The sequence below is a fragment of the Rhinichthys klamathensis genome, unplaced genomic scaffold (assembly GCF_029890125.1).
Source record: "Rhinichthys klamathensis goyatoka isolate OS25496 unplaced genomic scaffold, OSU_Roscu_1.1 h1tg000170l_1, whole genome shotgun sequence".
Lineage (NCBI taxonomy): Eukaryota > Metazoa > Chordata > Actinopteri > Cypriniformes > Leuciscidae > Rhinichthys > Rhinichthys klamathensis.
In genome coordinates this window covers 772513-784899 of record NW_026606701.1, presented here as the reverse complement: position 1 = coordinate 784899, position 12387 = coordinate 772513, and the positions used below count along the sequence as shown (strand labels likewise).

At 37.1% G+C, this 12387-nt stretch overlaps 1 protein-coding gene across 6 annotated transcripts in view; it reads right to left on the bottom strand.

Moving 5' to 3' along the window:
- The window catches only part of palld (palladin, cytoskeletal associated protein), an 87265-nt gene that overhangs the window by 35552 nt on the left and 39326 nt on the right, over positions 1 to 12387 (bottom strand). For 5 of the 6 annotated variants that reach the window (XM_056259843.1, XM_056259839.1, XM_056259842.1 and 2 more), the window contains 8 exons: positions 12106 to 12281; positions 9912 to 9978; positions 8337 to 8454; positions 7776 to 7844; positions 6500 to 6641; positions 4995 to 5018; positions 3726 to 3845; positions 1598 to 1979 (listed from right to left, as the gene is read on the bottom strand). In XM_056259843.1, coding sequence (XP_056115818.1) covers positions 1598 to 1979; positions 3726 to 3845; positions 4995 to 5018; positions 6500 to 6641; positions 7776 to 7844; positions 8337 to 8454; positions 9912 to 9978; positions 12106 to 12281 — 1098 coding nt within the window. The remainder of the gene's footprint in view (positions 1 to 1597; positions 1980 to 3725; positions 3846 to 4994; positions 5019 to 6499; positions 6642 to 7775; positions 7845 to 8336; positions 8455 to 9911; positions 9979 to 12105; positions 12282 to 12387) is intronic. The other variant, XM_056259840.1, reaches the window with a different exon arrangement.

Genomic DNA, 12387 nt, shown 5'->3' with positions numbered 1-12387 from the left:
GGGTCACTGGGAATATTTGCAGGCATGTAGGTACTGGCTTGCCCTGCATGTTAATGTTGTGCCCTTGGGCAGTGCACTTAACCTTATCTTGACCCTAAACTTAGGGATGTTGTCTTTAAAAACTGGAACAGTGCTGCTAGTGAGAGTCAAATTGCACCTACTGAGTAATCTACAGCCAACTATCTTGAGGCATTGAATATTACACCAAAATCCACTGTCAGATCAGTGCTCACTAACCCATGATAAATGATAAAAAGAGAGTGCAGTATGAGATACATCTAATACAAAAGATCCTTCTGAAATCTGTCTGGAGTCATAGCACAACTGCTAACACATATGCAAACACATACCGCACACATCTCCCAGTGATTTATGGCACGCAGCAATGCCCGGCCTCTGACATGGTGATAAAGGGACGGAATGCATTTGTTCTCTAAGTGGGGCTTTCCCATTAAACCACCTACTGACATACAGTACGTAGGCAGCTGGGGTAGTAAATCACAGAAACATTGGTAAATGTTACCACTTTTGATCAGAATCTGTTTATTTTATTTAAAGTATAATGTTTTAAGGTTTGATGTTGGTAGGATTTATAAGAAATATGATAAAATATGCCAAAAGCAGCATGTCAAATAAATGGTAACACGTCAAATAAACCCAAATTTGCGGTATTCATGACAAAATATCCAGATGACTCACTGTGCTTCTGATAAACACTCTACAGGAGTCTATTTGTAAATGGAACGACAACACAGCTAAAATCATATGGTCATATAACAATGCTATAACAATGTTTTCTTATGCTCTTATTTGATCAAAAATGCAGTAAAACAGTAATATTGTAACATCATATTGCCATTTAAAATAACTTTTCTATTTGAAAAAGAAAAAAGTTAAATCACTGGCCCTAAACTTTTGAAGAGTAGTGTACTCCTACTTTATTTTTCCTCATTAGGCAGGAGCAGGTGGTATTAGTGGGAGGGACATTTTCATTTTAGGGTGCATTTAATGGGATGAAAATCAGTGCAGGATGAGTCATCAGAATTTTGGTAAATTTCGGTAAACTTTTTAAGGTTAAACTTAGAAACGAACAAGAGTAAACTCAACTTAAAATGACCTTTGTTTCACCTAACAAATAGTCAAGACAATGGATTATATTAAGTTTAAGTTTTGAAAACTTATAAACTTGAGTTCAAAATCCAAAACTCATCAAGACAATGTAGTTAAAGAGAAGGAATTAGTTCAAATAACTTAATGGGACTGTGATGATGTAGCGCGTCCTGATTTTGCAGAGTTAGACGTGTGGGTCAACATGTTTTGTTGATCCTGGAACATTCCTGTCTTAAAATTTCATCCTAAACATATCCCTGACTTAACATAACTTATCCCTAAAATCAGAGGGAAATGATAGGTGAATAACACTGATGTAGAATCACCTAACCCTGGTTTTAAGCCTAAACTGTAAACTTGTCCCTCAAATCTGATTGGTTGATTGAAAAAATGTTCCAAAATCAACAAAGATGTGGATCCACAAACATTTTGTACTTGGTGAAATCAGATTCTGTGATGATGCACAAGATTCAGCTGCAATACTCACAGTTTAGGTTTGGGTTTGGTGGGGAGAGGTGGAGCCTTAACCGCTGAAGGTGATGGAGGTGGAGCCGCTGTTTCCTTCACACTTGAAGGTGATGGTAGATTCTCGTCTGGTGGCTTGTTTAAGGTCTGACCATTTTGTAGAGGTCTGTTGGGTTGACTTTCATGAGGCTCTTTATCTGTGGAGACCTGAACAGGCAATGCAGTGATGCTGGGCCAGATGTCCAGCTCGTTGATCTGGAAGGCCTCAGCACTCGGTGGGGTTATGGGTGGGACTTCCAACAAACTAATCTCAGTGGGTGGAGGAGGTGGAGGCGGGAATGATTGGTTGTCCTCAAACACACTTTCGTCCCCAGATACACCGTTGCTGGGAAACTCTTCTGCAACTAGAAATACAAGATAACAGAAGACATACAGCTCATTATAGGGTGAGAACATATTTATTTTCCTATTAAGTGTGTTGAAATCCAGTTGGCCCACATCACAATCCATTTCAGTGGAATAAAGAAGGAAATAAACCAGTCTGGATAACCAGGAAAATCCGTTCCTGGTTCTGTCACTGTAGAACAACAGTTTTTACAATGATTTAATGCTCATTGCAAAACACCAACACACATACAGTGGGAGAAAAAAAACCCTTATAATAACTACCTATAAGGGGTCAACAGTTAATCCACAGCTAAAATTTAATCCTTTATTAGACATGAAATCTGGCTTAGATTGTCTCAGATTTACTTAAATGGCTCTGTAGTAAACTTGAGGCTTGAGGACTCCTGGAAATATGAGAACACCCACTCCATCACATAGTGTAAACATTCATCCCTCTTCTGCCTTTACCATGTGACACACACAGCTATCAGCACATACCGCATCCTCACTCCTCACCCCACACTCAGATCTTGGAGTGATGTAGACGGGACATGGCTGGTTGACCTCATGCAACTGACATGTTTTCAAGATGTACCATATTGGGCCCCATAACATGTCATCCTAAGATCACTGATGGAGATCCTATGCCTTTTTTGGAGCGGGTATTTTTTGTGACTGCTTTTTTAAATGCATTAAGTCATTACAACTCCTGTGTTACATCACTTACATTTACTGCTTAAAATGAGAGGTTGCTGTAATGTTGAAACTATTAAGTGGATGTTTACTTTGGTTAATTTGATTTGTTTTCAGAGGTTTATCCCTTAGCCTCCTTTCAAACAATGTCATATTTAATACACTCAAACAAAGGAATAATTGACACAGGGAATAAAAGGAGTCATTCATTTTGTGCAAAACTCTTTCTTATGGTGTACACATCACTAAATTGTGTTTTTAAATCATTTGTAATTTATGCTTAAAAAATATAACATATATATATATATATATATATGGACACACACACACTACTGTTCGAAAGTAAGATTTGTTTTTATTTTTATATATATATATATATATAAAGTTATATTTTTTAAGCATAAATTACAAATGATTTAAAAACATATATATAAAAGGATATAAGGATGCATTAAACTGATCAAAAGTGGCAGCACAGACAACTTAAAATGTTGCAAACAAATTCTTTTTTAAATAAATGCTGTTCTTTTGCTGTTCTTTTTAACTTTATATTCATCAAAGAATCCTAAAAAAAAAGTTATTACGGTTTAACCAAATATATTAAGCAGCACAACTGTTTTTAACACTGATAATAATAAGAAATGTTTCTTGAGAACCAGATATGCATATTTGAATGATTTCAAAATGTTCATGAGACACTGAAGACAGAGAATTCAGTTCATTCATCACAATAATATATTATTATTATTACTTTTTTTAAATTGCAATAACATTTACCAATATTACTGTTATTATTATATTGATAAAATATATGCAGCCTAGGTGAACATAATGAGAACAATAGCAAACTCTTACTGACCCCAAACTTTTGACCGGTAGTGTATAAAATTACAGTATATACGATATTTGTTATATATGACTGTTTGGTCACTGTTTTTCTTTTCACATGGACATGTTTCTTTAAATTTTAACATCCTTCTACCCCAATGTTTCACTAAAATATTTAAATATTGACATGGCCATGAACTTTGATCTCAAATATAGTCATTGTAAATACAGTGCAAACGCACCTGGTGTGACAGTGAGTTGTGCAGTGCTGTTAACTGAGCCGTATTGGTTGCTTGCAGTGCAGCAGAATAAACCTCCGTCTTCAGGGAACGCCTCTGCAATTACCAACGTGCAGATTTCCTCTGCAAGACCAATCACAGAAGAAATCAATTACAGAGTCATCAAGATCACAAGCAATATCAGATAAGAAATATAATTAATTACATTGTGACACACACATAAACTTAAATTATTACAATGAATTTAACAACCGTCCGATAATTCAATACACAAGCTACTGCAACTAAACAGTTTTACAACACAATCTATTGCGGTCAAACAATGCTATCTCCAGAAACATGAGAATCACATAAATATTGCTTGTAACGAGGAAGGGATGTAGACGGTATTAGACAATTAGATAGACAGGTGTGGTGAATCTAGACAGGTAATTGATGGTTACAGAGGTGATTCAATAGCAGAGAGAAGTCTGCTGCCCCAGACACAGGCTGTGTGTCTCATTCCTTTTGTTTCTTATAAGGTGATTCAGTAAATTGTGAATACTACTTTGGGCAAAAGCAAGGGCCTTGATCCCTACACATTGGGACACTGATGACTCAATTACCCACAATGTCATTAAGGTTACGGGGCTCATATTAAAATGTAAATGGTATTTGTCAAACACAACAATGTATAACACTCATTAAATCATTCATTTGTTTATCATACATATTCAATAAATAAAACCGTTATGAAATGTGCTCACTTCCCTTTTCTGATGACTTTACGACATTTCTGATAAGTGTAGGAGTGAGTGGCTAATATTCGCAGATTTTTATGCAATCTGGGAATTTCTATTGAGAAATTCCGTTTTAAATGAGACAGGCCTAGAAATGAATGACCCCCCACACATAGTTTATTATGTCCTAAAAAACTAGTGAGCAGTTTGAGACACACCCAAAAATAGAGGTGAGAGTTACTAGTCTTAGAGCAAGAAGGTGAGCCATACTCATGTACAGAGAAATGATGTGACTCATTAAAGGTTTAACCCCAGGTGCTGATATACATTCGTGCCGTTCATTTGTTCTGTTATTCAGATGTTTTCGCACCATATTTATGCCAAATTGCATGCATAGAGATGATGTCATGTCATAAACATAGAGCTTTCTGACAGGCTAAGAGAATTATCATCTTGATAAATCCACATGTACACATGTATGATCTGAAGGAAAGTGTTTTATGAAGGAGTGAAAAAAGGGGAAAGTGGAAGCAGGAGTAAAAAAAAGACTCACCGGGTTCTGCTGCAGATCTTGGCTCTGATGAAAGAGGGATATGGGAATTGAGAGAGAAAAACAAAAACCACAACAAATCACTACATATCAGTACATCGATAAAACAAACACAGTTCCTAAAATAGTTTAAATAGTTACTCAAAAAAGAAAAGTTCTGTCAACATTTATTCGTTTTGTTCCAAAACCCAGATGACTTACTTTCTTCCCTGGGACACAAAAGGGGGAGTTTGAAAGAATATACTCTGAGTCACTCTGAGGGTTTCAAATATTAAAAATAATAAAGTACTATAAAAGTGGTCCAGTGGAATCAAGTCATATAAGGTGAGTAAATGATGACAGAATGACTCCATTCAAAGGTGCATTCAGTAGTTTGGTGCTAAGTTTTACACATTAAGAAATAAATTGTGTTTTTGTGAAGTCATCTGAATGGTGTATACTCAACATGAGATGAAGACGTGATGGTTTTCTATTAAAAAAAAAGTTCTCACAGCTGCAGTAGTACACAACATACACACACACAACACGCGACAACAACATTAAAGGGGAATAATAATAATAATTAAAACATTAAAAATAATTCATAACAATGACTACATCTTACTATTTCAAATATTAATAGATACAGGTATAAATGATTTTTTGTAACGGTTGCTCTTACAAAGTGGGACGCTTCCCTGGTAGCAGAAGTTGAAACATTGGAAATAAAACATGGCTTGAATCACTCAGTATTGTCTGTGCATTCTTAAGAACCAACAACTCATAAAATACTGTGCTTCATCTGCTAGCTCTGAGGCAAAAGTAATTTATTATGTATGAAAAAGGGCTACAGGGGCCTCCCAAGCTGCTTCCAGAAACGTCCATTTTTATTATTAATACTTTGCACCAGTTTCCCAGGAAGTGACCGTTTTTTTTCTCTTGAACAGATGGGATGGAAACGGTGCTCTATGCGCAATGTTTTATGTAATATACCAAATTTTTACAAAAGTTAAATTCACAACTTTGATTGCAACATAGCTACTGGCTGCCGTCTCTGTAGATACACTAGTAGGGCACTGTTGTTTGATGATGCAAAGAGCGAAAATGGGACACTTATTATCGTGCTTTACCAGCGGAGACAATGCGTGAATCAGTACCTATACAGGCGAAGAAGCAGAAGAGGTCTAAGGCCAGAAGACAGACAGACAATGACAAATAATATGCATAAACATCGGTACAGCATTCACAAAATGAAAAGAATGAATGACAGAGAAAATACTGAGTAGTGTTGATGCCCAAGTTGCTTCTTTTTTGGTTGGATGTAGACTGTTCTCTAATACTCTCCAGTATTAGTGTAATTAACATAAGAAACAGAGGCGATCATTCGGATCTATATGTCGATTGATGTCAGTCAGCGTCTAACACCATTGTGGTATCGGTTCTTAGAGTACAAAAAGAATAGCGATACTAAAAATAGCAAAGAACTACTGAATGTCCCTTTAAATGGTTGCCTGAGTATTTCCTCTTACTCTTTTGCAGGATGCGGAAGTCAGGGGAGTCCTGGATCTCCCGGCCCTCTCGAAACCACTGGACGCGCAGAGGAAGACTACCTCTCACCCGGCACTCCAGAACCACCACCTGACCTTCAGATGCCTGAGCGTCCTGCAACATCTACAGAGCAAGAGAAACACAGCTCAACACTGGAAACACAGACTGAGAGGTAAACACAGGGAGAGAGGACAGACAGATGAAAAGGTGTAAAACCACTAATTCTGCTCTTTCTTCAGCACCTCTTTCATTCCCATGTACTGTACATACTCTTTCAGGCTGAAGACATAACAGACATAGAGGTAAGAAGCTGTCAGCAACCCATAAAAGTAAAAAGGCGGAGAGTAGTTTGTTTATACATGTGTGTGAGAGTTGCTTTCTGTTTGTTGTGTGTTCACTCACTTTGAAGCTTTGTGTATGTGTGTGTAGCATGCTTGTGGTTACACGTGACGTGTTATAGGTTTATTTAAAGATCAAGTCAAGAAGAACGTCAATATAATCCAGCCATTTCATTTGTGTGCCTGTTTGTTTAGGACTGTGATGATGAGGATTCAAAACTATGTATTATAAAAAGGCACATCCTCTCATTAGGAAGATTAAAGTCTCTCGGAATAAAGATGGAGTGGGATGATGGGGGTCTAAAAAAACAAACTTTTATCTATAAGGAGGTGGAAAATTATTTTGCACATTGAGAAAACATAGCATTTGGCATTGAAGTCTGAAGCTCTGGCTAGGCCTGCTCAGAGCACTGAATCACATGAGTCCCAAATAACACACACACACACACACACACACACACACTGAGAGAAAGATAGGGCGAAGAGGCTTGGAATAATTTGGGAAAGGTCATACCCTGATTAATTCACCCATTTCTCAAACTTTTGCAAATTCAGCTAGAGATGTGTGTGTGTGTGTGTGTGTGTGTACATGTTTTTCTATCCTGGTGGGGACTTCAACCTGAATGCACAGACTCATGGGGACTCGTGTCACCGTGGGAACCTAAATTGATGTCCCCATGAGGAAACAAGCTTATAAATCATACAGAATGATGTTTTTTGTTTTTGAAAACATAAAAATGCAGAAAGTTTTCTGTGATGGGTAGGTTTAGGGGTATAGGGTTAGTGTAAGGGGATAGAATATACAATTTGTACAGTATAAAAATCATTACATCTATGGAGAATCCCCACAAAAATAGGGAACCAGACGTGTGTTTGTGTGTGTGTGTGTGTGTATGTGTGTGTGTGGCCATGTCATTACCTTAGTGAAGCTAGGGGGCGCTTTGACAAGAGCATCACTGGCATAAAGTGAGGAAACTGGACTCTGGACCTGAGGGAGAGAGAGACAATATGTGTGGTTATGATGGATCTTTCCAGAGAGTGTGAGTTTTTTATAAGTCCATCTGCTGATGTCATTCCTAATGAGTCTTCCAGCTATATTTGTGCATGTGCATTTCTCTGTCATTGCAGTAGATAGCAGTCAGTGAAAGTTTCCATAGAAGTTAGCTAAATCAGACAAATCTGCCGTGATGACTTTTATTGTCCCTGACAACCTCCATAGCCACTTGTTAGCAACTATTTTTTCAAGACACATCAAAGCTTAGAAAAATGAATGAGTTGGGGGTATAACTGACATTTTTTATTGTAGACTTAAAACGTGAACACATCTTGAGCTTGTGTTAACTACAGACCTTATTTCAGGCATTTAACCAAAAACCCATTCAAAAAGCTCATTGACTTTGGGACAATGGAACTTGCAGCACTTTTTAACAGTTTCAGTGCAAAAATTGTGTGTGTGTGTGTGTGTGTGTGTGTTTCTTACTCTCTGTGGTGTAGCAGAAAGAGGCTGGACTAGCGTGGAGCGGTGAGGTTGGCTCTCTGAGCTCTTTGGTGATGATGTGTGAATCGTCAAGGAAACTGAGCTAGTTTTCTTCTGTGCCCTGAGAGAACATATCAGCAACACTAAAACAAACCTCATTCAGACCTGAGAGAATATATCAGCAATACTAAAACAAAGTCATAATTTAAAAAAAAACAGATATAAAGTAAAGGACACCTCTCACATCTTGCAATATTCATGCTTTGAGTCATCCTGGCTGAAAGTTGAAGACATTTTATAAAGCTATGACAAGCTAATCAATCTTTTTGCTCCATCACAGTCTATTAAAATTTCTTCACATAAAGTTACAGTTCATTATATGTGACCCAGTTAAAGAGATGCCGGAATTTCGGGGCAAAAACACCCAAACAGCTGGGTTGTATTTGGCTCAGAATAGGTCAGTGGTCAGAATTTGTTCCAGTGTTGGTCAGGGTTATTATAGGTAACTAAAACTAAAACCATAAAAACATTTTTAGTTACTTGAAATAAAATAACTGTTACCTATAATAAAATAAAATATAAATAACTTTAACGTATCTTATTTCAGCTACTTGCCAGGGAAACATTTCTCATTTTCTTTGAGCTTAATTTGATGTACTAAATAATACTGATTTACTAAAATAACTAAAACGACAACTGAATAAAAACCATACAGACATATTACAACTACTAAAAAATGACAAAAACACGACAGAAGTTTAAACCTTAAACTAAAATGAATACAAAAGTGGAAAAATAAAATCAAAATATTACCGCAATAAAAACTATAATAGTATTTCAGTGATTCTTAAATAATACTTGTGCTGGTGAATAGATGTCTACTGAGATTGATATCCTATTTGAACACATCTAATGCTATATCCACATCTAATCAGCCTTTACACGTTCATTTAAAGTATAATAGTGTTTGTCTGACTTTCAGAACATTAGGTTTCCAACAGCAAATATATAGAATGTAAAATGTAAGCTAAGAAAAGTTAACAGAATAATTGCTCTAACACGCACCAACTTACACACACAGAGAAGTAATATCCACTCCACAATTTTCACTATGTAGTTTGCACCTTATAAATGACTTTGGAGCCAATGAGAGCGTAATCCCAAATGGCTGTGATGATGTCAGAGGGAACCAGAGCCAAGCGCTTAATAATTTGTGTAAACAGAAAGGAAAGACTGAGAGGCCAGCAGAGGCAAGAGAGGACAGGAAGAGAAATGAGCAGATGAGTTCAGAGGTGAATGAAGAGAGTTCAAGCAATGTCACAAAGAAATAAGGTTAGACAACACGATTCCTAAATTCTTGATTGATGGATTATTGGCAGTTTAACAGCCTTGGCTATTATTTAAGGTCAGTTTAAACCCAAAGAACCCACCATGTTCTTCACGGTGGAGTAATATGAACCTTTATGTCACTGGGTGAATTAGGGGCTATTAGATAATACATAGTCAGGGACAGTAAAGCTGTCAGCTGAGGTCTGAGTCAAAGGTCATGCAAGGAAGAACATGCTGAAACACACATACTGTGGCATGGCTCCAGACCTAGACTTCGACACGGATCCTTCACCTTCTGAGTCTGAGGAGGAAACACCTTTATAGAGAGAAATACAATAAGAAAATGAAAAAGAAAAAAAAAGAATTGCAATTCCTGGTCTGAAACGTGTTCGGCTGCAGGCTGCCTTCCTTTTACTGAATGATATTAATCCACAATCTGACTTGTGATGCAGCCTGAAATCAAACCACACCATGTTCTAGCCAGTACTAGCCAGAGGAGAACTGGCCCCCTGACTGAGGCTGGTTTCTCCCGAGGTTTTCTTCTCTATTTCTGTCACCGATGGAGTTTGGTTTCCTTGCCACTGTCGCCTCTTAGTTTAGGACACTTAGGGCCAGATTTACTAAACATGGCAAATTAACGTCTGGTTTAAGACATGCTTTTTTGGGCATTAAATAATGCTGCAAATACCAGTATATTGACTAGTGCAAACCTTAGTAAATCACCTTGCATTATTCATTTAAATACTCTCCTCCAATAAATTTTGCATCTGAAATGTAAACTCCTACAAGGTCAGCCGCAAAAATAACCCTGTCCATGCCTTTTCAGCGCTCATTTTTCACCGCGTGTCTTTGGTAAACCCTGACAGTAGTTTTTAACGCCAAAAAGAGGGTTTGCGCTGGCGGTTAGTAAATCTGGCTCTAAATATTCAGCAATATTATTGATTTGACCGAACTGACACTATCAGATGAGAACTGAACTGCGCTGGATGATGACATCACTGTTTTCTGCAGACCTTCTTTATAGCTGAATTTAACTCATTACATAATTGATGAAAATTACACAGTTATTGAACTGAACTGAACCAACATAGAACTGATCTGATTTCAGCTGAATAATGACACTATTGTCTTTTTAGAGATGCTTTACAGCAGAATTCAATTCTGTTTGCATCATTTAATCATTGTCCTGTTATCACTGTAAAGCTAAAACAATCGTATTGTATAAAGCACTATATAAATAAAAGTGACTTGACTTGAAATACCTCAGCAAATTTGTGTTGGCAAAATACAGTCATTTCAATAGGAAACCATGAGAACAGGAGTTTCGTGTAAGGGTGAAAAAGTTCCCCACGCAGATTTTGCTCGCGTTTGAGTTGGTCACGTGAATTAACAGCGTTGACCAACAGAGAGCTGCTTGTTTTGAAAGTGACTTCTGTGTGACCTGTAAATTCTTAATGGTTTATTGGCCTTCAAAGACAAGAAGCCTAACAGCCTTGGGTATTATTTATGGTCAGTTCATACCCAAACAACCTGCCGTGTGCTTTGGGTGGTGTAATATGAACTTTTATGTCACTGGGTGAATTAGGGGCTATTAGATAATGCATAGTTAGGGCCGGTTAACCAATAAGCTGAGGTCTGAGGTCAAAGGGTTAAAGGCCATGTGGGGACAAACATGCACACATACTGTGGCATGGCTCCAGACCTAGATTTTGACACAGAAGCACCTTTAAAGTGTCCACGCAATTTCCCCAAAATGTTGCTAATATGATCGCACCGTAATACTATTAAAAATTATTTAACGTGTAAAACATAATTACTTTGTGGTATAGTAAGTAATTATTTATGTTTTCATTTTAATTAAATTGTATGAATGTGAAATGTGGGCAATTATTCAAATACAAATTTTTCAGAACAAAATACAAAATTGTGTAAGATAATTCTTTTAGACTATCAGGCATTATATCTTGAATTAAAACCTGTTAACAAATTGAAGCATAAAGTTCATTAAAAGGATAGTTCACCCAAATATGAAAATTCTCTCATCATTTACTCACCCTCAAGTTCTTCCGAACCTGTATGAATTTCTCTAGCTGAGTTTCCTGTATAAACACAAAAGAAGATATTTTGAAGAATGTTGGTAACCAAACAGTGTATGGGCCCCATTGACTTCCACAGTATTTTTTTTCTCACACTATGGAAGTCAATGGGGTCCATCAACTGTTTGGTTACCAACATTCTTCAAAATATCTTCTTTTGTGTTCAGCAGAAGAGAGAAATTCATACAGGTTTGGAACAACATGAGGGTAAGTAAATGATGACAGTACTATGCCTTTAAATATTGTTAGTCTTATGCTTATAACACAAAAAAGAAAAGAAGAATTTCAAGTAAATGTACATATTTTATTAGTACTGATCAATGAAATAATTTTGTGACGTACAGTACCTTCAATATAAACCTCTGCAGAGGTGTTGTCTGCTCCCAGTGCGTTGGAAGCTACACAGGTGTACCTGCCGGTGTCGTCTTCAAATGCTTCGGTTATCACTAGAGTGTGCAGGTCACCATCACGACAGATCTGAATATCAGGGCAGTGGTGCAGCTCCCGCCCCTCACAAAACCACCTGTGCGATTAAAACAGAGAGAACAGCATGTCAGTCAAAGTGTGTAGCCAATTACAGAGCTATAATATTGCCTAATTAAATCTGATTAAGCTCTGGTCAAAGCAAT